At 37.2% G+C, this 26,472-nt stretch overlaps 1 protein-coding gene across 2 annotated transcripts in view; it reads left to right on the forward strand.

The window, feature by feature from the left end:
* The window catches only part of LOC149797059 (scavenger receptor cysteine-rich domain superfamily protein-like), a 226,352-nt gene extending 200,695 nt beyond the window's left edge, over positions 1 to 25,657 (forward strand). For both annotated transcript variants that reach the window (XM_089961739.1, XM_089961738.1), the window contains exons 20-24: positions 8,881 to 9,034; positions 9,465 to 9,667; positions 12,996 to 13,408; positions 23,691 to 23,971; positions 25,513 to 25,657. In XM_089961739.1, coding sequence (XP_089817865.1) covers positions 8,881 to 9,034; positions 9,465 to 9,667; positions 12,996 to 13,408; positions 23,691 to 23,971; positions 25,513 to 25,577 — 1,116 coding nt within the window. In that variant the 3' untranslated portion in view covers positions 25,578 to 25,657. The remainder of the gene's footprint in view (positions 1 to 8,880; positions 9,035 to 9,464; positions 9,668 to 12,995; positions 13,409 to 23,690; positions 23,972 to 25,512) is intronic.
* The last annotated feature ends 815 nt before the right edge of the window (positions 25,658 to 26,472 follow it).

A 26,472-nucleotide genomic window follows, 5' to 3' on the forward strand; every position in this document is an offset into this window, starting at 1 on the left:
GTTCTAGTTATGGCGATGTTTATACTTGACTTTAGGCGCATCTTCACCATGATGTATTCGATCTGGCTGTGATGGTCTCCGCTTGGGCTGTGCCCAGTCCATCTTCTGGATACTTTGTGCTGGCCAAAGGTGTTTGCCAGCATAAGGTGATTATAACTAGCGAATTCTAGGAGGCTCAGTCCTCTCTCATTTGTCAGTTTGTTGCAGCAGCGCCCACATGTTCCGTTCCAGTTCATGTAAGCGTCCTCGCCTATCTTGACATTCCAATCACATTGCACAAACATAATGTCTTTTTTCGGTGTTTTATCCACTATGTATTGTAGCTGGTCATATAAGTCTTCTACATCTGCGTCATCATAGTCTGATGTTGGGGTTTATGTCTGTATTATGGTGTTGCTGAATGGAGTTGCCCTGTGGTGGATGGTGATGAGCCGGCTGGAAACTGGCCTACATTCGATGACAGTTCTTGTGTACAAGGATCCCAACTCCCTGCTCATGTTTGTTTACTTTGTCACTGAAGTGCAGTTTGTGTCTTTGTGTCCTTCCAAGTTAGTTGTTTATCCAATGTTCTTCCACCGTATCTCACAGAGTCCTAGGATGTTCCAGCGATATCTGTTCATTTCAAATGGAAGCTCCTCAAGCTTTCCTGTTGCTCTCAGTATTCTCACATTCCAGGTGCCAATGGTGATGTTGTTCATGACACGAATCTTGCTGCTCTGAGCACCAGCCATATACTTTCCATCTCTGCTCTGGTGCACGACGGAAGACGTGGCCGTTGTTGAACCGGGTGTCCACCCAGCCGTTATGGGATATGTAATGGTTGTCATTTTTCAAGTGATGTGTCTAGGGCAGCTGAGAGAAACTTACAGTATTATGTAAACCTTGGCTGGACATTAAGGAGTCAACGAAATCGATCTCAAGATCTTTTATGACCAATTGTATTGGTCTACAATTAAGAGTGGTGTTTCTAAATACTTTTGATCTTGTCACACTTGTGAAATTGGTAGGAAAATCTAACCAAAATATGAATAAAGCTGATTTACAGCCTATCCCTGCATCGAAAACCATTTATTAGAGTAATGGTAGACTGCGAAGGTCCCTTACATGAGACCATGTCAGGCAACCAATACTTGCTCACCATTATGTCGACAAAGTTTCCAGAGGCAATACCTTTACGGAATATTAGGGCTAAATATTTATTCAAAGTCGTAGTAAAGTTCTGACCTCTTTTTGGCCTTCCAAAGTCCGTCACATCTGATCAATGTTCTAATTTCATTCTGTATGAATTAGTCATTTAACTGTTCAAGTCCTCTGCGTATCACCCTGAAAGGTAGGGTGCATTGGAAAGATTTAATGAAACTTTAATGAATATGATAAGGTCATATTGATTTGATACCAGAAACTATTGGGACGAAGGCATTCGCTTATTTGTGTTTACTGTTAGAGAGTCAGTTCAAGGGTCCCTTCGATTTAATCTTTTCGTACTTGTTTTCGGGACACTGTTTGTGGACTATTAAAGTTAATAAAAGAAAAACTTCTTTTAGCAGAAGAATTTGCTTGGCAATGTCTCCGATTTTAAATATAAACTATCAAAAGCTTATGAAATGGCAAGAAAGAATCATCAGTCCACCAAATCACAAATGAAATTAAGATATGTCAAATCAACGAAGAAAAGAACTTTTCAACCTGGTGCTGAAGTTCTGACTCTCTTGTCCATACATCCAAGTCCACTTCAGGCTACATAGTTTGGTCCACATACAATTAAAAAGAATGTAAACTACTTATAACATCAATACAACTCTGCCATATCAGTTTGTCAAAGGAATCGGTTCATCTGGCTAGTTTTATAAATAATTCAATTAGTTTAGTTGTTCATGTCACACAGAATGAAAATTTAAATGAGGGCGTACAACAGGATTGTAATGACTTTGATTCTACCAGTCTTCAGATTTCTGAATTATTAAAGAATCTGGACAATAAGCTTCTACATCTACAACCACTGGAAAAGAATGGACTGAAGCATTATGTGAATCCTTGTTCTCAGATTTTCCAGCACCAACATACAAAGTCTACGTTGATGCTGGAATTGTAGATTCCATGCCAGTTAAACAACACCCTTACAGGTTTAATCCTCTCAAGCAGGACTGTTTGAATACGGATGTTGAATATTTTTGGAGAATGACTTTATTGAACCAAGCATCAGTAACTGGAGTTCGCCGTGTATTTGGCATTTAATTTAAGTAAAAGTTAGTTTTGCCGAGGCTGTGTAACATTTTTAGCATATTGTGAGACATGGTCAAAATAAGAAGTAAGATCTGTCACGTTGTGCATATTGTGAAATATATTCGTAATAGGCTGTGTATATAACGAGGGAACTGAGCAATTAGATTCATTCCTAATTTTGGAGTAATTCTCATTCCTTGTGTTCCTGTTGTAATTCTGCAAAAGTGTTTTATTGTTTTACTTAGATATTATTCGAGAGGGAAAAAAAAAACATTTGTTTGGGCAAGAGATAGAAAGTGCTCTTTACTTGGACTATAATATTATCCTGGAACTGTTGAAACGCCATGATTCTTGGCGGACTATTGCATTTACGGTTTTGAAATGTATACGGATCTTTACATTCATTTGGACGTTCATAGAACTTTACCATGATTTTTGTGGATTCTCTTCATTATACTCACAGTTCCTCTCCTATTGTCTGTAATAACTTTAATCATTGACTTATTTAAGTTTTACAAAACTTGATGCTTTTTTGCTTTTTATGCTACTTTGCTTGTGACCATGGAGTCGTAGCAATATTACATGTCAAACTGTTTATGTGCCAACGTTTTCTGCACTGCCCGTTTTTGTATATCTTTTTCTGTTTATCATTTACAACATATTTTGCTATTATGTTTGTTTTCATATATGATGGTAAGCACAATTTGTTTTATAATTTATAACGACGATGTTGTCATTCAGGGTGTTTCAGCTTATTTTATTATCGCTACTATAAGAACTAGATTTTCTTTGACAAGTATCTTTCTAAGCTTGTTTGCTCTGACTTTTCAGCATCTCCTTTGCCTTAGCATCTAACCATATAAAATATGTTGGTCCCATAAAGACATTAGGTCCTAGGAAAGTTATTGCAAGTTGTTAAAATTATTCAGGCTCAATATTACTTGGAGTTTGTGTAATACAACAGAATGCTGTAATAATCTGTTTAATGTCGCGTTTGCCTTTTCTCCTTTGGATGGAGTTATGTACAGTGTATTTACCATCCGTTATCATCTGAATAGTTGCAAAAGTAAGCTTTAGATACATTTGTTACTAGCGTTAACACCCATTACACCAGAAATACATTTTAACTGCTAATTAACTTGCTTATGAAAAATCAGAATGTTGAACATATCTAGGTTTGTATGAATTGTCGTAAGGTAGAGATGTGTATAAAGAAAAGATATCGTCCATGTTATTCAAGAATTGTGTAACGAAACCTTGTTCTCCTAACCCTTCAGTGGTGCAGTCGAGTGTTTTGCACTGCTGGGATCATATTATTGAGACAGACAGTTGCTTTCTACAAATGCAGACCGTGAGAGGTTGCACCAACAGCGATAACTTTTTTTGCTGGCTATTTGTATCAGTGCTTTTAAAGGCAACATATTTTTATTGTGCTTTCAGTATTTGTTTTCCCTGCTGCAGAAGGTTATGAAATTATAGTTCTATTCTAGATCAAATTGTCCGTAATTATTTTATCCGATACTAATTAGATTCTTCTTGTAAACCTTGCATAAGCAGCATGTGGATTTTATTACGAAACAATGGTCGCAAACAAAGTAACAGAAAAGAACGAAAACGATCTAATTTAACATAATTCAACCAATCATTTATTTACCATGATATTAATTAAACATTTGAAAAACAACTTACAGTAATGTGAACTAAATCCCAATTAGTCCTAAAAGGCATATCACAAGTTCAAATACATAGAGTATTCCAAATCAATTCCAGTGGTGTTCCGAATGAATTCTGATACTGAATATGCTATGTGCCAGTATGCTGGAAGAGTGTCGATATGCAAACATTCCTTATGTATCACAATGGTAGAATCCAAAATGTCCTTGCATGAATTCCCAATAATTTCAAGATAGTGGTTTAGTCTTAAATCAACGAGTACTTTGTAATTCTAATGAATGATTTCAATAAGTTAAATCACCTAAACGGAAACAACTAAAATCGCTTTCTTTACTAATGTTAAGATATGAATGAGCATTTCTAATTTAAACGGCCCTAATATGAAAACCTAACACACAATTAAAAAACAAGGATGAAGTTCAAACGTTAATTTCTACAAAATTCTAAGCTATGAACAAGATCAGGTGTACAATTAAAATTTGAATAAAGAACATGGCCAACAGCAGGTCCATCAACTAAACATTATTTTTGTCTATAATATACAATCATAGATAAAATTTGCTCTGAAATATGCTGTTTTAAAAGAAAAGACATTAGTAAGGCAGGCCCAAACTCCTACCCTTAATTATGGACAAAAGATCAATTACGCAGTACAATGTAAATATATATGGCACGATATAAATATATGTTTGTTTCCAATATGATGTAAAAGTAAAGTGCAAGGGTGTTAAAATCAGCTTATGATTCAAGTTGATAAACATCGTGTCGAAACCTATTTGATTTAGCTTAGTGACATTTCTCTTTAATTTATGCAATATTTGCAGCTTGTACTAAGAGAAATATAACAAGACAGATTATCAATGAAAAGAAGGTATTATATGCCATGTAATGACAGTTGAAAAATTATAAGAAACAAATTTTGTTTCTTTGTTTTCAACACAAATACCGTTCGATTTCATTATTTGTTATTGGAAACGAAATTTCCATATTGTGCTATTGTTCTATACACGATTTGATATCGTCTAGATACACCCGATTTAATATGATCAAAAACAAATCGAAATCATTTATTTAGCCTGTAAACTACGAGTAGGATTGGTATATTTCCTGTTTTATTCATCCATTCAAGCGCTTCATATAAGACTCTTTTTTCCAATTTCTGTGTTTAATTCAGTTTTTCTTCTATTTCAGTTACAACAGTATTATTTTTTCTCTTTTTGAAAGAATTATTTTATTGACTTCAGTATTGAATGCATTATAGTTTCGTTGTAAAGTGTTTGTTCTAAATGATTTAAAAGGGTAGGTACTATGAAGCTTCTTTTTTCACATTTTTCCAAATTTACGATGGCCAAAACTAGATTAACGTTTCAAAGACTTACAATTGCATGTGATGTTTAAAAATTTATTACGAGATGACATACCCAATTGCGCATGACTTCACATTTGCTATGAAATTGCCATTTTGTGAAACAGTTGGAGTAATTTTTAAGAACATTAAGGTGATATTTATGCAAGAACCAATTTGATATTTTACAGAATATAAAGGCACGTGTTAATAACTTATCATTGGAAGATCTTTACAGTGTTACTCTGTTTAACATGAAAGTACATGTATAGAGCATTTCGCTTTCCTGAAGAATGAACCTAATTGTTCGAGAGATAATTTAATATTTTGCGAAAGAACATCACAAAAAAACATAATATATATATATATATATATATATATATATATATATATATATATATATATATATATATATATATATATATATATATATATATATATATATATATATATACCTACTTTTGAGTGGTGTAAAAGTGACACGTGTGCCATTAAAACACCACCATCAATGTTCCATTACATTTTGGGCCCTTGAGAGAAAACGTTATATTGTTGACTTTTCAGTTTTATGTATAAAAAAAGGCTGGCACTAAGTCTTTGGTTCTGTCTTTTTCTTTTCTGTTATATACATTTGCTGCATAACTGAAAGTATTATCTATCCAAAGACTTGAAATATATTATAATTGACCCTGAAAGCAATGTATATTGTTACATTGCTTTTTCAGCTGGTTGCTAACATGTTTCAGTATCTAGCTCAATGTTATTTACCATTCTACTCTTTGTTGAAGTTGACTCTCACGAATCTTTTACCTAGATCATTCACTATGTTTTCGTGTATCACACTGATATAATCCAGAATACTTTTGAATGACTTCACACTAATCCGTACGTAATATGTTAGTCCAAAAGTCAATGAACACTTTGGAGTTCCAATGAATAATTTAAATCAACAAATATACTCAAATTATAACTCAAAATAACTCAAAGGCTGATATTAAAATAGGTGATGGAATGAGTAACGGTTTACTTTTTCCTTCATTGTCTGATTGTAGTGGTTATTTATGTTAATGACATCACTTTTGATTTGACCTAGTGTTATTTCCTTCTCCTGTTCTTTTCGTTTCTACTAAGATAAATGTACACCTTTGATGATCTCTGACCTTATTCACAGCGTAAATATCGTGTAACTTGAAAAACAGATTTGAAGCCATGCCGAGAAAATCTATTTCTTTTTCAGTCTAAATATTAATTGGTGATATTTATTCAATTACGTTACATTCTTTATTGTGATTAATATTGAAATAGTTTGAAACAAAATCACAATGCAACATATTGTCTAAATGATATAGACAATTGCTGATATGCTATCAGAGTAACGTGCTGTATCGATATTTTATTTTGAGAAACATCTGAAAATTTGACGTGCAAAAGCAGTCGAACTGTATCAATTTAAGTAGATAGCACTGTGGCTTTTCATTGAATCTTAACAATTTAGATTTGTGATTGCCTGTATACACTGTGTAGCAATTGCACGTGGTGATAATAATTTTAGAGGTTGTTTTTAAATACTCGACATCAAATACCTTCATCATTGTCGTTATATGATGGCTTACCTTCTTAAACTTTATTCATTTACATTTCATGGTTATATTAATCATCAATGTGTTCAACATCCGTATAGAAAGACATGTCAGATAAATGTTTCATTGAAACGTTTATATTTGCTAAATTCTCATTCCTTATATCCATTTATCACTTGCTTATACAGGTATCTAAAAGTAGGTATTTGCTTGAAGTTTCTGTGAAAACTAATGATAATTAAATTCTAAACTGTATCTCTGATTTTGAATACAATACTAACATTTTCCGAGCTGATTTGATACAAAACGTTGTATGCATCTTACAACATCTTTATTACGAGATCTCTCTGAAACAGAAAATGCAATTATTAATCCAGATACTATATACTATAGTATGTAGGTTGCCATGCACATTGATCGAGATATTAAGATCCTCACACATCAATTACAACTTACTCATGAAAGACTTTTGCCAAGACGTGGTTTCACTTTCATTGTTTATTTTTGTTTTGCATCTCTATTTTCCCACTTCCAATTACTTTTATTCCTTACTCTACTTCTCGTACGTATCGGGCCAGATCATGCGGATATGGAATGACACAGGTACTACTCAACACAATTTGCATGTACAGTGTGTATGTAGCCAAATGAATCATCATGGTGGCAACTCTCTTGTTTCTTCATCGACTTCTTACAATTTCTCAGAATCTCGTGGAAGCATCCCTGTTACCATTATGACGAAACATGAATCTCCCTCTTGAAAATCTAGTTATTTCGAAATCATTTTCTACCTGTCCATGTCTGCGGCAAGCTCATATTTCCCAAACGCAATCTAAATTTTCCAGTCTGGGTCAAGCTGACTTGTTGGAAATTTTCAAATCCCTGAACGGTATCTGAAACAAACAATGTTTGAGTCCGGATGACACTTTATGGTTTAGAACTTCACATAATCATTAATGATGCTCAAACGAAGGTTGTCAGGTGTATTTTCAATGAATTCGCGTTTGTATATATGTGTTCGCGTATATGCATGTATGTATGTATGTATGTATGTATGTATGTATGTATGTATGTATGTATGCATGTATGTATGATATCAAAATGTTTTATTGTGTTGCAGCGGCTTTCTGTATTGGACTTTCTGAACACAGAAGAACGAACAAATATGTGTACAAGATTTTCTCCTGAATGAAGCTTCGTTTTCAATTTAGAAACTGTCTAATATGTTTAACTTAACCGAAAATCTAATTTTGTATTTTATTCAACATGCTTTTAATGATCCGTATCAAAAAAAGTCAATTCCGTTTGACATAAAGTGACTTTGTAGCTCACCGAGTGCTAGTCGTTATAAAATACTGCTTTTGAATTAAAAGAAAATGCAGTAACAAGGAAACAAACAGAATATCTAATTACGTGACATTTTACTTGATAATTGGTTATGACTTTTACACATGCTTGTTAATATATAATATGCTTCTTATCAGCATTTGTACTTATTGATATAAAATATAATAAACCATTGTTCTGCAACGTAACCATATTTATCAAGATCCAATATTCAAGTGGAGCTTAAGAGTCACATTCTGATTAGTTACATATTTCTCATTATGGTGTAGACGGCTTGTTTGCCATAATCATTTTACAATTACTAGGATGTTTACCTTGAATAAGCTGACATTTTTTTTTGTCAATGTGCTAGCTGTGTATGCCTTTTATGTATAATCCGAAGCAAGGACTCAGTTGTTTTGTTTCCATAATATATAGGGTTATTTGGTATCTAAAGTTAATTATGGAACTGGCAGGAAATATGTCAAATACACGTGTTGGTTAGTTGTTTGCTTTTCAAACCATATTAGTTGCATGTTCATAACAAGTGAGGTTTTAAAACTAAAATACAATGTAAAGCTATCACTTCTTTCTATTTTAGGTTTCAGAACAAAAGCTTTCTTTTTACAATATCCATTTGTATCATTATAATTTACTTTTACTAAAAAATGATATTTTTGCCGAAGAATTTTCCTTTCTGTTCTTGCTTGGAAAGATTAATCATTTTCAAAGGTACGTGGAGGATTCCCAGGTACAACACTGTATAGCTGGAAAGGTTACACGTACACATCCTCCATCCTATCGCCAATTATTGCCAAGGAATTCAGCATACATTTTCATTCCGACTACGCTAGTGAATACCAAGGATTTACGGCACAGTGGGCACGTACGTATTTTCTTCTAATCAAATAGTAGAACATGTTCTATCACATATATGGTGTATTGATAAGGTCAATTCAACATTCAGTGATATCACGTCGATCATTTAATTGATATAGTGAATTCAATATTTACTTACTTGTTGATAAAGCATACATTTTAAGAAAACATTTATTTAAAGAGACCCAGATTTCAATGATGCCAATTTAAAATGTCAACACAATTCTATCATTACTTGATACAAACCATGGTTCTGTTGATTTTTAAAAAGAGTCGTCTCCGCTAGTGTTTACAGTAAACTATCAGATATTATAAGCCAGGCGAGATCAGTCTGCTATTTCATTCAAACGTTGAGGAAGACTCAGAAAATAGAAGCAATTTTGCATTGATTCAGACATAAATCCGGATTTTATTTTTTGTTCTTTTCCATATTGCAGCATCGACTCTTGAAGATGCGTTGACTGCTGGTTGTATGCCATCTGGATGGAACATCAAAATTAATACAACGATTCTCCGTATGCTTTATCCTGATGCAAATCCCTCAGACATATACATGAACATGCGATCATGTACAGGAAAAGTTGTCGATGATGGACTGCAATTTCTACATGCATATTCATCGTGTAACACGCAACGACAGGTATCTTCTTAAGACCTACATTATGTAGTTGTTAAATGACAACTTTACTCGGAATTTCAATTCAGTGCTTGTCGCATTTGGATTTAGATAATTCAGATATTTTACATCATATCCATAGTCATGATACTCAGACGGCAGTTTTGATTTAATATCCTCAAACTCCTTGACTCAAACCTGTCTTTAACAGAGTAAATTGTATTATGCATTAAGAAAGGAAAGTTTAATTTTTTGAACGCCTACGTATTGTATATATATATATGTGTGTGTGTGTGTGTGTGTGTGAATGTGGTGATAAAATGAAAGACGTATAACTTTAAGCAACACACAAGAAAGGTTATCTTAGGAATTAGAATAATTTAAAGCATGCACAAGTAAAAAATATGCTTCTTGTGTCTGTGTGTGTTTTGATTTTTAACGGAACTTGAACAGTTTTCAGTCCTGTCTCTACGATGTCTGCAGGGTGACAGTTTATAGTGATGGGTATTACTGGGGCATCATGCCACATACATGTAGCATCATGTACCACTCAGGTGCATTTTCCTTATACCAGGCCGACCAGTCCTAACACTAACCTCTAATGTTGAGCGCCAATCGAGGCAGTTGTTAATACAAATTTTATAAGTCTTTGGTATGTCTCGGCCTGGGTTCGAACCCACGACATCCCGCATCCTAGGCGTACTCTCTAACCACTAGACCATCGGAGCGGGTTGCTGCTTGTAGATGAACGCTGCCATATCTTTTATTTGTTTACTTCAAGAGTCATGATGCTTAACTGAGATGAAATATTTCACTAGTTGCTAGTGGAAAACTACCTATTTGCAAATACAGAGGACAATAATGTGCATTATCGAGGCAACAAATAACACTCACTTTACCTTTGTTTTCCTTTATCGTGCATTTAGACACAATAAGTTGGATTGATCATACAGTCACTGAGGAAAAATGAAGATAACCCCTAAACATCAGACATTAAAATGGAATTAAAGTGATGTAAATATAAATCTTAGAGAGAAAACTCAACAAATATCTTGTGTAAATTTGGAAATAAATATTAGCATTGAATAGTGGATGAAGTACATTGTATAAGACAGCGCAAATTCACATTAACCTTTCGTCATATACTTTATATATATATATATATATATATATATATATATATATATATATATATATATATATATATATATATATATATATATATATATATATATATATATATATATTTGCTAATATCATCCCATGCAAGATTATTCTAGACACTCGTGCGCAAAGTCCTCAACTTTAATAAGTCAATATATGGGATCCCTGATCGTTTCTTTACTGAACATAATTATATATGTATATTATATATAATTGTATATCGACATACCTTGTCAATTTATTTAATGTCAACGTTGGCACATAATGTATATAAATATTTTTTTTAATGTTCATATAATTTAAGTTTAATTTGATTTTTAGTGCACAGAAAAATAGATATTGAACATCGAAATCATTAACTAGTTTTAGAGTAACATTAACGTGTAGTTCGTCTTAAGTGTGTGGAGTATAATTATCATTGTGTAAACTACTAGCTCCCGCTATTTAATTTTTTAAAAGCAACATGATTTTTTTTGTCATTGATAAATTGACAAAAGTCTGCTGGAAACATAATTAGTAGGTTTTTATGTTTCCATGGATTTACGTCCAACGATGAAAACGACATCGGTGGAAAACTGCACACAGGAGCTAAATATTTATCTTGCAGATAGAACATACAGAGATAACCTATACAAATGTAACTGAAAATTAATTGTAGAACACGAGTAAAAACTGATTAAGACAGCATATTGACTCAGTGTAAGTGCTTGAAGATATAACATATATCGAAAATCAACCAATGAGAGACGCTGTAATCTACAACGCAACATAGTGAATTAACCAATTTCTTCACAATAATAATAAAGACAAGTATAAATATAAACTGATCGAAGAAAGCTAGAGCTTAAAAGGACTGAGATACTTAATTTAATTTAAGACTACTATGAAATACATCAAAATAAAATTTGATTGCATTCAACCCTGTTTCAAGGGGTCAAAGTGAAGTTACAATGTCTAAAAATATTTTAAAGTTTTGCTTATGTTAGCTTTTTGTCTAAACTACTTTTAAACTTTTGCGTAATTGTAGATTTTCTAATGTTAGTATTGTTTTCGTTTCATCCTATGACTTTACATGGTTTGCAATTACCACCGCTAAATGTGGATATGTATTTGTTTTGATGTCTAGGCCTGATCTTTGTATTCACTGGTTTCATATATGCAGACTTTTCTTCAGAGTCAATTGCATTCACTAAGAAAATTTTTATGGAAAACACTGTATAAATGATACCATTATTTCAATGCGAGTTGGTTTAGAAAGCTTTGTTTTGATAGCCGCAAAGGATGAATGAGCGAGGTCCAACAAGGATCATTTACACCAGTGGCCTAGCCATCTCACCATGGCCCCCACAGCAAACATTTTGTACCGCCCCCCCTTACTGTCACTTTAATTTTTGTTTTCCTGATTGGGCCCGGCCCCAACACGGTAAGGCCCCACGGTAGTTACGCCGCTGACTTTCACCCATGAACAAGTTTGCTGTTATTGCCTTGAAATAAAAATCTCATTTCGATAGGATCATCTATGTAGGATAGGCATGGATGTAGGACTTTGGGAACGTATCGGAACGGCGACCCTATTCTTTTTTGGCGTTGCATTAGTTTTTGCGCTCGCCATTGTCTCCCCCCGCATTTGTGTAGCATGCGTTCCCTCACTTCTTCATTGCGTTCTCTCACTTGATTATTATGCATTGCACCACTAAGGATATGAAGCCAAATCAATGTTTTCACGATGACCACATCAACCATCTTTGAGTTAGACTGGCATCATTTGAAAATAGGACTATCTACATATTGGGAAAAGTGTTTTAGGGAAAACTCCATTTCTCTAATACCATCCATTCAAAATAAGCCGCGAGAGTACGATTTACAAGATAGTCAACCTTGCGCCTATAGTGGGGGTCATGTCTGCAACATTTTTTTATTACAGACCAACATCGTATTACAGGAAATGTTGCAACTAAAATTCCATGGCATTGTGATTATTTATTAGGAGGAGAGGTGACATAAGGATTTTGAAGATGGCCGCTAAAGTAGCTATTTTGTGAGGTCAGAGCGACATTATTTTAATACTGGATATACTTCATGGATGATCAACGAATAGAAACATCATGTAGAGTATATGGAACTTCATACTAACACTTATGCTACAAATTTTCTTTATGCTTATTACCTTTTGCTTTTCTATTTTCAGGTTACTTCAGATTATGTCATATACACAAATCAACTTACCCAGCCAATTATTGATCCCCGTTTTCCATCGGTTGTGTTCAAGCACAAATGGCGAGTTGAAACCCGTTGCAGTATGCCCCTCACTGGTGTTAATTCAATAAATATGCTACCGGCAGATGGACAAGCTGGTTCTGTTATCGATAACGGCTACCACAATCTTACCGGTACCACCCAGAGCGCTCTTCTGTTCCACTTTTACACGGACCCAGCGTTTCATAATGAAATCAAAGGCAGTTTGAACGTGCCATTCGGTAAAGAATTATATGTGAAGGTCGTGTATGATTCACAGGACAACAACATGAAGATGAGAGTAGATACATGCACTGTCTTTGATCAATATTCCGCATCGCAGAATCTCGTGGTGGTTCAAGATGGGCAAGTATATAATTATATTTTTCGATATATCGGTATTTTCTTTGCAACTCTAATATACACGAACTTTATAATGGTATAACGAGATCTGATGACACATACGAGTACGGCCTGAATATACACATTTATGTCAACAAACATGAACACGTCCACATGGTTATTCGAAATATATTCTAACAGTTTTGTGCACTGTATCAAGAAGTACGTATGTTTACAGAGCGCAGGTCATTCAGCATGTTCATAAATCGGAAAAAACCAGTAATGCAACTGTTTTATTTGCAAATATAATTTATTTTCTGTTTATGTTTTGTGCATAACTCGAATCCCCTGATGCCAACAGCGTAGGGTCATCGATATTGTTAAACAACGTGCTTTCAAATTCTGTTAAGGACAAATGAGTTCTTACTATTCGGTTTTCAGTTTAAAATTTGGAGCCAAATACAGAGCGCATATACAGATCCTAATTAGTACAAACAGACACATCATATGTATATAACTATTTACTATGTACGCAATCATGCATGTATGCTGTAAATTATGCAACAAAAGCAGTGTAATCAGTTCGATAATTGTAGATATATTACATCAGAGTTTATTAAATAAGATCACTCAAGGAATATATTATTTTAAGTACACAAATTCGTCTCTATTTAATGATACTGATTTAGTTTTTCTTTGTTTAAACCGTTACCATGTTTACTAACGTTTGCTCGACGTTGTATATATAATCACGATTGTGATCATGTGCCAATTAACAATAAACATATATAGTCCTACATATATATTATATATCCAAATATAAAGTGTTTGCCATTAGCTTAATCCTTCAAAATTCACATTTTTGGCATTATATATATATATATATATATATATATATATATATATATATATATATATATATATATATATATGTGTGTGTGTGTGTGTGGGGGTGTAGGGGTTGTCTAGGGGTGGGGTTCTTCTTATAGACTTTAACGAATTATGAGAAGTTCCCCTGGTCCTTATTCAGAAAGTTAATTCTGGACACTATATTATTTATTGACTAAATATATTTATGGCTACGAGCCCCCAGTCAGCAATGCCGACAGTTAAATTAAAAGAAATACAAAGATGAAATTTAAACAATAACAATTTAATAAATGAAATTTAAAAGAATTTAAAGTAATCAATGTCTCTCTTTCACCCAATGATCCCTTTGATCATCATTTGAGTTCACAGTGTGAGGAGATTTTTCCCTTCTTGAGTGCTACTCATCTAAATCTCTTCGTTCCCTTGTCTTTCTCTCCTTTCGTGATCTCTACTTCCGCTTCCTCTTCTATAATCCTTGTTCCTTGCCGTTATCTTGACTTCCGGTTCCTCTTCTAGTATCCGGAACCCTTGACGGTATCCCTTGAGGTCACCCGAAATTCACTCGGTATCTCTCACCGTCACCCGAAATTCTCTGAACTTCTCTCGTCCCCCGAAATTCTCTGAGATTCTTTCGTCCCCCGAAAGCTTCCTGTTGAAAGGTATAATGCATTAGCATAGGGTTATAAAAATCTTCCCTCACACTACGTCACTGAACTGAACCATCAGTTTAAGGCGGGACATTTGGGTCGCGCATGCGCACACATCGAAATTCCCATACACTTCCGCCGCTTACAAAAATGGCGCCATAACACAATCACACAAAGGATTCAAATATCTACATACTGAGCCCTATCAGTATATACATACAAAATATTTCAAATACGATTGTACTAAAATATTACTACGATTAGTAATATGACTATCTATATATTTATATATATTTATATATATTTCCTACACAAGCGTACCAAATCCACAATATTCACATTCAAATGGTGATAAACGGCAATCCGTTACTCAATGGCAAAATCTATCATTACGTAAACAAATTTCTTGTCTACCAAAATATAACTACGCAAAGAAATATTAATTCTTATAGCGGCTAGCGAGCAATACAATTCTTCACAAATACAAATCGTCCTTTCAAAAGGGCGTAAACGTAATAATCCACGAAATAATATGCACACATATTACTAGCGAAAGAAGAGAACATTTTCGCCTCACAAAATAAGGTGTACATAGTAACATTATGAATAATGATGCAACGAATCAACATCGTAATCAATCGTAAACAAAAGTACTAGCTAAAGTCATGAAAAAAATGCAAAATATTAAGGTCATAATTAACTATTCATACTTCAATACAAGTAAAATGTATACATACGACAAATTCTCTTCAATTAACAGCAGTCGTATCAAGCAGAATCAACGTAACATCAAACTTACCTGATCGAAGCTATTTCATGAATTTCCTAAATTCCGCCAATTTTTACGAATGGCTAACGGAGTGTGTGTCACTGCGACTCTTAAACACCAACTGACGAATTTCAGGCTTGTACAAGTCTTATTCCAGCTTCTCGAATCAAGTCCCACCTACAACGCATCCCGATTGGATGGCGACGGACTCTGGTCATTTGATCGAACTGTCAATCATAAAAATGTCAGTCTGTGTGTCCCCATGTACTGTCCAGCCTACCATTGTCGGCTTCCGGCTCTTTGAAGTTGTCTACGTCACGTGTTCCCATGTACAAAGATTCCCGCCAGATTTCCACTCAAGAGCTCAAACAAAGACTGGGTTACGTAAGAGGATTAGCCAACTTAGGCACTTGGAAAAACAAAGCTTACCTGGCTCCACTTACAGACTTATAAATACATGTATAATACAAGGGGTTGGGGTAAAACATCACATCCCCCCACGCTTGAGAATAAAATCAGGATTTTATTCACTCAAACTAAAAAAGCAAAAGTGTTACACGATATAAAGAACAAAATCAGCAAAATGAACTAAATGCTAAACTGAGTATGAACACGAAAATATAACAAATGATCTATATCATTTCGGCGCTTCTACTCATGAAATCTGCGTCTACGTTTTCAGATCCTTTCACGTATCTGATCTGCATCTGGTACTGCTGTAAAAACAGCGACCATCGCATCAATCGACCATTGGACAACTTTGCCTGCGCCAGATAGGCGAGTGGTTGGTGGTCGGTCTCCAATATGAACTTACGTCCATATAGGTATCGCTCGAACCGTGATATGCCGAACACGATTCCGAGACATTCCCTCTCCGATACTGAGTAATTCTTCTCGGCAGCAGACAACTTCCGGCTGCCGTATGCGACAGGAAAAAGCGTCTTGTCATGCTCCTGGAGCAGTACTGCTCCCAGTCCCGTGTCGCATGCATCGGTGCGCAGAACGAATTCTTTATCCAAGTCCGGTAGACGAACAACTGCGTCGGATGTAAGTCTATCCTTTAGCGTTTGGAATGCGTGCTCACACGCATCTGTCCAAACGAACTTACTCGGGGTCCGTTTCTTGGTTAGGTCAGACAACGGGCCCGCAATCGCGCTGAAATTAGCGACATACCTCCGGTAATATCCGGCCAGTCCCAGGAATGACCTCACTTCCGTTTTCGTGGTGGGGCGTGCGGCGTTTCTCAACTGCTCCACCTTCGACTTCTCTGGAGACAGCGTGCCTTGGCTCAGGGTATGTCCTAAATAGTCTAATGTCCTGAAACCAAGGTGACATTTGGAAGGGCGGGCTGTCAAGCCCTCCTGACGTAGCCGCTCCAAAACGTCAGCTAACAGAGCGAGGTGTTCACCCCATGTCTCTGTAGCTAACAAGAGGTCATCCATGAAGTTGTGGACACCCCTATCGCGCAAGGGCTCCAACAACTTCCGCATCATTCTGGTAAAGACGCTGGGCGCGTTTTGTACCCCGAACGGCATCACCAACCATTGGTATGTCCCGTCGGGAGTAGCAAAAGCAAGCTTCGGTCGGTCTTCTTTCCTTACCGGAATTTGCCAATACCCCTTGGACAAATCCAGTTTGGAAAAATATTTCGCTTTCGAGACCGAAGCGAAGATATGTTCGGGGTCAGGTAGCATTTCAACTTGAAATTCTGTCACCTGATTCAGCTTCCGGTAGTCGACGCAGAACCGATGGGTGCCGTCCTTCTTCTGCACTAAGACTACTGGTGAGCAGTACGGAGAGTCCGGCAGGTTCGATTACTCCCAGAGCAATCATCTGCTCGATTTCTTCCCTTACAACTTGTCGTTTCGCGTGGGGCAAGGGGTAGGGTTTACGCTGAACTGGTCGGTCGTCCACCATCTTTAACCCGAACTCGACAAGCGTCGTCCTCCCGGGTTTTTCTGTTAGCACGTCGGAATATCCGGCCAGCAAGGTCTCTATCTCGTTCCGCTGCCCTTCAGTTAACATGGGGTCACACTCCACGTCCGACGGAGTCTCGGCCCTCGTTAATGGACAGCTCGGGACAGTGTTAGCACCTTCCGTATCGCCTTCGATATCCTCGGTGACTATCGCTGCGACAACAAAATCGCTGGCGGTCTCCCTTTCCCGGTACCTCTTGAGCAAATTGGCATGGTACAATTTCTCTTTCGTCGGTAGCTGTATCCGGTAGGTTTGACCTCCGACCTTCTTGGTGACGACGTATGGACCCCTCCAGGAAACTTGCAACTTGTTGTGTTCCTGGGGCAACAACAACAACACTTTGTCCCCTACCTCAAACTGACGTGGTTTTGCGCGCTTATTGTAATTTTTCGCCTGTTGCGCCTTAGCTCGTTTGAGATTTCCTTGCGCGAGAGAACAAACCTCTTCCAGTTTGTTGCGCAAGTCCGCGACGTACTGGTAGGTAGTGCGTACTTCCTCTACAGCGTGGTCGTCTGTCCACAGCTGTCTCAGTACGGCGATTGGGCCGCGTACGGTTCTCCCGTACAAGAGTTCAAAGGGAGAGAACCCCAAACTCGCTTGCGGTACTTCCCGGTATGCAAAAAGCATGGCCGGAATATACCGGTCCCAATCCTTGGGGCGGCCTTCGCACAATTTCTTGAGCGTGTTTTTCAAGGTCCCATTAAACCGTTCGACCAATCCGTTACATTGGGGGTGATACGGTGTAGTCGTGAGGTGTTTAATCGACATGAGACGATTCACCTCCGCCATCACACGACTCATAAATTGTGTTCCTTGATCGGTCAAGATCTCGTCGGGCACTCCGACTCTTGACCAGATCGCAAACAGAGCTTCCGCGACGGTTTCCGTGTCAATGTTACGCAACGCAACGGCCTCCGGATAGCGTGTAGCATAATCGACAACCGTTAAAATATATCGATTTCCGTGCGCAGACGCGGGTTTTATCGGTCCGATTAAATCCATGGCAACACGTCTAAATGGTTCATCGATAAGGGGCGTACTCCCCAAAGGGATGGGTCGCTGATCCGTTTTCGGTGCCATTCTCTGGCATTTGTCACAGGAGAGACAGAACCGTTTTACGTCTCCCTGGACCCCTGGCCAGTAAAACTCTTTTACAAGACGGTCACGCGTCTTAGCAATTCCCATGTGTCCACCCATGAGACTCTCGTGTGCAAGTTTCAGTACTTCGCAACGCTTTTCCTTTGGCACGACGACTTGCTTGAAGTGTTCGTTGTGTTTCCTGGCGTGGCGATACAAGATTCCCTTCTTGTAGACAAACTTCACCGCGCCGTTCGGAGTTTCCCTTTCTGTTCCCGCTTCTGCGTGTTTGTGCAACTGCGCCAGAGTTGCGTCCTCCTGTTGCAGCTTCCTTAACTCCGCTGGAATAACATTACTAACCGGTGTCGATGTAACTTGGATTGGCTTTGGTTTCGGCTGTCGACTCATGGCCCTGGTTTCAACAGTACTCACTGGCATAGGTGTGCAGGTTTCGGGGTTCGGCTGGGGTAACACATAACGGCAACCCAATATGACGTCATGTGATAGCCCCTCCAAGCAAGCAGCTTCAATTTTCCCCTTCACGTATGGTGAATCGAGGTCAATGACAGCTACTGGTAATGAGTCACGCGCGCAGTTCGCGTACTGAACTTCTATTACCTCCCCTGTATAGTCCTCCGGCTTGACATATTTCTTGTCGACAAGCGCGGGGACGCTGCACCCAGTGTCATACAAGATGGTGGCGCCTTCACCATTGACAGTTGCGGCCGCAAGGTTGGCTGGGTTGCGACTCGCTTCCGGCACACATTCCTTCTTAGCTACGACATTCACCTGGGTCTGCCTGCCCTTGGGACAGTCCCTGGCAAAATGCCCCAGGCGCTTGCAATTAAAACATGTCGGCGGCCCTCGCCGACTTGCAAGTCCTGGTTTCGTGGGTGAGGCCTGTCCAGGTCGATAGGCGGCAGCCCTACCTGTAGGTGCCCCTCCGACCTTCCCGTCGCCCTGACGGTTACGGACAGCCGGCTCAACCTCCCCCATACGACGCGACTCAGAGGGTCGGGGTCGGTCAGCAACCCCGGAACCTCCACTCTTCGAGTGCGCCTGCTCGTATCGCTCCGCCATGTTAGCGATCTCTTCGAGCGTCCGGTGTTCTCTTTCTGCTAAGAAAACTGTCAACTCGCGACGGTAAGTACCCAGGACATGTTCCTTGAGTATTACCTCGCGTAGCCCTTCGTACGTGCGTTCGACTTCGGCCATTTTCATCCACTTCTCAAATAAACCTCGAACACGGTTGTGGAATTGAGAGTGGGTCTCTGTTACCTTTTTCACCGAGTCCCGGAAAAGTTTCCGGTAAGTCTCGGCGGTCAGCCGGTAATGGCAGAGAAGCGCCTTCTTGAGGGCAGTGTAGTCATCAGCCTCTTCTGCAGTTAAGCCGTGGTAGACTTCCCGAGCTGCACCTTGCAAAAAGGCTGAGACATTAATGGCCCAGTGCTGTTCAGGGACCTGATGAGCGCGTGCGAGTTTCTCAAACTGGACGAGAAAATCGTCAATAGCCTCCTCCCTATCATTGAAGCGTGACATGTTGATCTGGACTATCCGGTGGTCGATGAAAGGTCGGCCGGTTGTTCCAGAGCTTGTACTGGCGTCGTCCCGTCCGTTGGTCCTAGCTTCAACTCTGACCTTTTCCATCTCCAGAGTGTGAGCGAGTCTGGCTAGCTCCAGCTCTTTCTGGGCGTCTCGGTCCGCTGCTTCTCGGTCCGCGGCTATCTTGGCTTGATCCGCTGCGATCTTGGCTAACTCTTGGTCCGCTGCTATCTTGGCTAGTTCTCTCTGGGCTTCTCTTTCCGCTGCTTTTTCGGCCTTCCATTCCTTGATCCTTTCTTCTATAAAGGTTGCCAGGCGATCTCCCTCGTATCCAAGATCTTCCGACCCCATGGCGCGGTATTCCTTTATCATTTGTCGTTCGGTAGCCATTATACTAATGTAAAGTGATACCTTGTCTCAAAATTCAAACAGTATACAGATATTTGTAATACCAGTTTAAATACTTACCTGTCGACAACAACTAGTTTCGTTCAGGTAAGATATTTGTTCGATATCTGCTTCACACGTACTGCTATGAATGGAAGATCTACAAAGCCTGCACATATGACAATAAAAATACAAGATGAGAAAATCACAAAATTTCCGATACAAAGAATGGAAAATATCTCACACTGTTCACTAATACTTCTACCAATAACTTTAAGTCCCAAAATAATATATATGTCTAATTCATATCCCGGACGAAGCGCCCACTGTGGGGGTGTGTGGTGGTTGTCTAGGGGTGGGGTTCTTCTTATAGACTTTAACGAATTATGAGAAGTTCCCCTGGTCCTTATTCAGAAAGTTAATTCTGGACACTATATTATTTATTGACTAAATATATTTATGGCTACGAGCCCCCAGTCAGCAATGCCGACAGTTAAATTAAAAGAAATACAAAGATGAAATTTAAACAATAACAATTTAATAAATGAAATTTAAAAGAATTTAAAGTAATCAATGTCTCTCTTTCACCCAATGATCCCTTTGATCATCATTTGAGTTCACAGTGTGAGGAGATTTTTCCCTTCTTGAGTGCTACTCATCTAAATCTCTTCGTTCCCTTGTCTTTCTCTCCTTTCGTGATCTTTACTTCCGCTTCCTCTTCTATAATCCTTGTTCCTTGCCGTTATCTTGACTTCCGGTTCCTCTTCTAGTATCCGGAACCCTTGACGGTATCCCTTGAGGTCACCCGAAATTCACTCGGTATCTCTCACCGTCACCCGAAATTCTCTGAACTTCTCTCGTCCCCCGAAATTCTCTGAGATTCTTTCGTCCCCCGAAAGCTTCCTGTTGAAAGGTATAATGCATTAGCATAGGGTTATAAAAATCTTCCCTCACACTACGTCACTGAACTGAACCATCAGTTTAAGGCGGGACATTTGGGTCGCGCATGCGCACACATCGAAATTCCCATACACTTCCGCCGCTTACAAAAATGGCGCCATAACACAATCACACAAAGGATTCAAATATCTACATACTGAGCCCTATCAGTATATACATACAAAATATTTCAAATACGATTGTACTAAAATATTACTACGATTAGTAATATGACTATCTATATATTTATATATATTTATATATATTTCCTACACAAGCGTACCAAATCCACAATATTCACATTCAAATGGTGATAAACGGCAATCCGTTACTCAATGGCAAAATCTATCATTACGTAAACAAATTTCTTGTCTACCAAAATATAACTACGCAAAGAAATATTAATTCTTATAGCGGCTAGCGAGCAATACAATTCTTCACAAATACAAATCGTCCTTTCAAAAGGGCGTAAACGTAATAATCCACGAAATAATATGCACACATATTACTAGCGAAAGAAGAGAACATTTTCGCCTCACAAAATAAGGTGTACATAGTAACATTATGAATAATGATGCAACGAATCAACATCGTAATCAATCGTAAACAAAAGTACTAGCTAAAGTCATGAAAAAAATGCAAAATATTAAGGTCATAATTAACTATTCATACTTCAATACAAGTAAAATGTATACATACGACAAATTCTCTTCAATTAACAGCAGTCGTATCAAGCAGAATCAACGTAACATCAAACTTACCTGATCGAAGCTATTTCATGAATTTCCTAAATTCCGCCAATTTTTACGAATGGCTAACGGAGTGTGTGTCACTGCGACTCTTAAACACCAACTGACGAATTTCAGGCTTGTACAAGTCTTATTCCAGCTTCTCGAATCAAGTCCCACCTACAACGCATCCCGATTGGATGGCGACGGACTCTGGTCATTTGATCGAACTGTCAATCATAAAAATGTCAGTCTGTGTGTCCCCATGTACTGTCCAGCCTACCATTGTCGGCTTCCGGCTCTTTGAAGTTGTCTACGTCACGTGTTCCCATGTACAAAGATTCCCGCCAGATTTCCACTCAAGAGCTCAAACAAAGACTGGGTTACGTAAGAGGATTAGCCAACTTAGGCACTTGGAAAAACAAAGCTTACCTGGCTCCACTTACAGACTTATAAATACATGTATAATACAAGGGGTTGGGGTGAAACATCACATCGTGTGTGTGTGTGTGTGTGTGTGTGTGTTTGGTTATAACGGTACTTTTAAGACATTATTCTATATATGGTACTTAAGAAATGGGAGGTAAGACTCTTTTTCCAACGGTACAGAGGCAGCCGAGAGAGTTATGGGCGGGGACAGAAACTACGATCTTCGGATTGCAAGTATGCGCTCTACCAACTGAGCTATGCGACTCATATACTTCTAGTTTGAGTATTTTACACATGCATTTATTTTAGTGATGTGTAAAATCAGAAAATTAGAAACATCCTATTACACAATTTCTTTGATTTCTATTTTTTGTCTCACTTTGTAGAGATTTCTTAGAAACTGTTCTATATGTGTGTATTATACATATAAAGATCATTGTTGAAACCGAAAGTTGTTCTTTCTTTTAATGAATGAAGTTCACAGCATATGATAATTATCGATATTTCATGTAATGGACTTAATAATTACAGTTACTAGTACAGTTACTAGTATATTCATTGTTACAAACATGTAGATACGGATGTATAAATAATAATGTATTGCTATTTCAGCTGTGCTATGGAAAATGGATTTGCTGTTTCATTGAAAATACTTCAATAAAATGTTCTGATACAGATACAGTGGACGTAAAAATACAATTATTTATGCAAGCACGTATTAGCCATAACATTTTACCTCAATCAAATGATGCAAATGTTACGATTGGTTCATTATCATTCGGCAGTCATGAAGTTTTGTATCAATATCTCTGCTATACTTACGACTGTAAATATTGGTATTTAATCAGATTATAAAATTTTATTTTTAAGGTTGAATTGTAATGTTCACTTCTGTAATACTCGTCTTCCTAACCTAATTCGTTTGTTTAAATCTCTTCCAGTTGCCCTACAAACCCTATGGTTCATCTTATTTCGTCGGAAAACCACGAGACACGGTTCTCTTACCAAGTCTTCGAATTCCAAGATAGCAACCATTGGCTAACATTAAACTGCAATGCTACATTCTGCAATTACTATGACAACAGTCATAAATGTACCCCAGGATGTACCACAAAACGGTCCTTGGTCCCAGAACAAACGTTACACGCAACTATCACTCACGAGATACAAAGTGGGAGGATGCGTCTGTTAATGGCGGCTCCAGATGCAGTTTTGTCTGCAGGTAAGCATGGAAAATTAAAATTAATGGGGACAGTCCTATGTGATCACCTTAACTTGGAGGAAATCACACAGTTTGGATATAAAAGGTTTACGGAACGGCGTATGAGAAATATAAAACTTTGTAACACAACGACTTTATAAGAGCTGTCAGCCATTGCATCTCTTAATCTCCGACAGATAACTGTTTAAGCAGAAAATTCGCAGTAGGAAAGCAAACAAAGGTAGAAAATAAATATGCAAAATATAGTAATATTAGTAAACTATGTTAATGTTCAGCTATCCATTTCTTTCAAAATGGATCCTTAAACATGTTGCTATAAACCGCAATTACAACAAATACTACTTTTGCAAACTCCGAAAGTGCGATTAGTTTTTATCAGCAGTGCTGAGACCATTAACACATGTGAACAAGTAAAAGGTATTGTGACATTCAATTAAAATGCAACAATGGCTCATCCTCATTTCAATAGAAGAAACATAAGGGATACAATATATTGATGTAGTACATGAACTAAAGCTTAATGGCAGAAAGTAGGTCACCTGGTTTGTTTCTTATTGGCCTCTTTCGTGCGTCAACAAGAGCATATATTTAGTTAATTAAAGTATGTTCAAGCACCTATGTTCAAAGTACAACTGTGTTACTTCCCGTGAAAGGTAGGCTAGCACCACGAAAGGTGATTTAAATATTTAAATATCTAAATATATGTCAATTAATCAATGTACGTTCAATAATTTTTATATAAATATCATGATCACATTTTCTTTCCTTCATTGCGTCTGTGACACACTGTTTGAATTCTTTTCATGTAATACCTTTGACTATTTATTTGATATGCCTTAAGTTTTGACTGTTCATTTTAAGTTCATTGACTGTTCATTTTAATCGTGGTGAGAAACAGACAGACAGGCGGGAGATAATGATTATTGAGAGATGTTTGAATATCACGAGTTTAAATAAAAGCTGAGAAATGTAACATTGTTTATATTTTAGAAACTAACATGTCATATAGTGTGTATCTCAATTAGCATGACGTTTCCACACACACTATTTGTTAACAGCTAGCACTGATATTTTTTGTATCATTTCTTTAGGAATAATTAATATTCACTACTTTGTATGTCGAAACAAATATCATCACAATGTGTAGGATTATTATATAAATACAGTTACGTGTGCCAGCGTTTGGATACACTCCTGTCCAGTTGTGTGTGCGTAAGCTGATATCATAAAAAACAGTACAATATTTTAAGTATTAACGATTATTAGCTTAAGGATTATCCATGCTTGTGGATAAAACACGAAATCGACAGTAAGAATTAAATCATTCAAGTCATAGGCGAAATCCCACTAAAACCGTAAATATCGATTGGGACTACACATTCACAAATCACGGTTATACAGAGAATAGAGTGTATGTAAATAAAGTACAAACAATTGTGGACCTAAGACAAAGGCTGTTCTCTCTCTCTCTCTCTCTCTCTCTCTCTCTCTCTCTATATATATATATTCTTTTTTCTTTTGTTTTCTTTTTTCTTTTTCAGATGCGATGGACCGACATATACATGATGCGGGTAAAGATGAAGACAAGTCATTCCCAAAGCACTAATGAGCTCCCTCCCCCGTGATAATATTAACCATAATGTACTCTCAATGATTATAATATTAAATTTTATTCAGAAGATTTGTTTTCGCTTAATAAAAATGATACTCTTAATAAATGACAAACTTTGACAGTAAGAGAAATTGAAAGAATGCAGCAAAATCAACTTTAAGATATTGTCCTACATTAGTTTCTTTGTTATGTTCATTGCAATACGTTCGAGGTTAATTATATTTAGATGATTTTCTTCTAACTTAGGAAAATAAATCATTTTTGATCATTTTGAGTTTTTGTCCTTTTTGTTTAATTTGTATTATTATTAATGAAGACACGTTGGTTTCGTCTTCACTATTCTTCATTTACGACTACAGGGAAGGGAACGATTCTAAATATTTCATGCATAGCATAATGTTTCCTGTATACAATTGTCTTCGATTTACATTTACTGCTAAGTTTTTGAGAAAGCAGTACCTTATTCAAATCAATAGAAGATATTTTATTTTTCTACGTTAATACTATATATATTTCGTCGTGTTTAACCACAAACATGATGGTTTAAGGAGTGACGAAGCCACGAGTTAAAATATATAGCTTTTGGTACCACTAGTCGAAATTTGTCCTGTATTAACGTAAGTAAAGTATTTCTTTTCATTATATATCAAACTTGCTCCCAAAAAATTCTTAGAAGATAAAACTCACTCTTCCGCTCCGTGTTTTCGTAAATTCACCTCACTTTTATAGCCTGGGGATACATGACAAGAAGTAGGTTTGGTTTGACCTAATCCATCACAGTAAATTACTAACTGTAAACTGATCAACCTTATCTGAAAACAATGAATGTCCGATTTAGCGATGCATCAAAGCGGGCTTGTCTTTGACAAGTCTGGTAAAATTTATTTTT

The sequence above is a fragment of the Sinohyriopsis cumingii genome, chromosome 6 (genome assembly GCF_028554795.1).
Source record: "Sinohyriopsis cumingii isolate HCF-2022 chromosome 6, ASM2855479v2, whole genome shotgun sequence".
Classification (NCBI taxonomy): Eukaryota; Metazoa; Mollusca; class Bivalvia; order Unionida; family Unionidae; genus Sinohyriopsis; species Sinohyriopsis cumingii.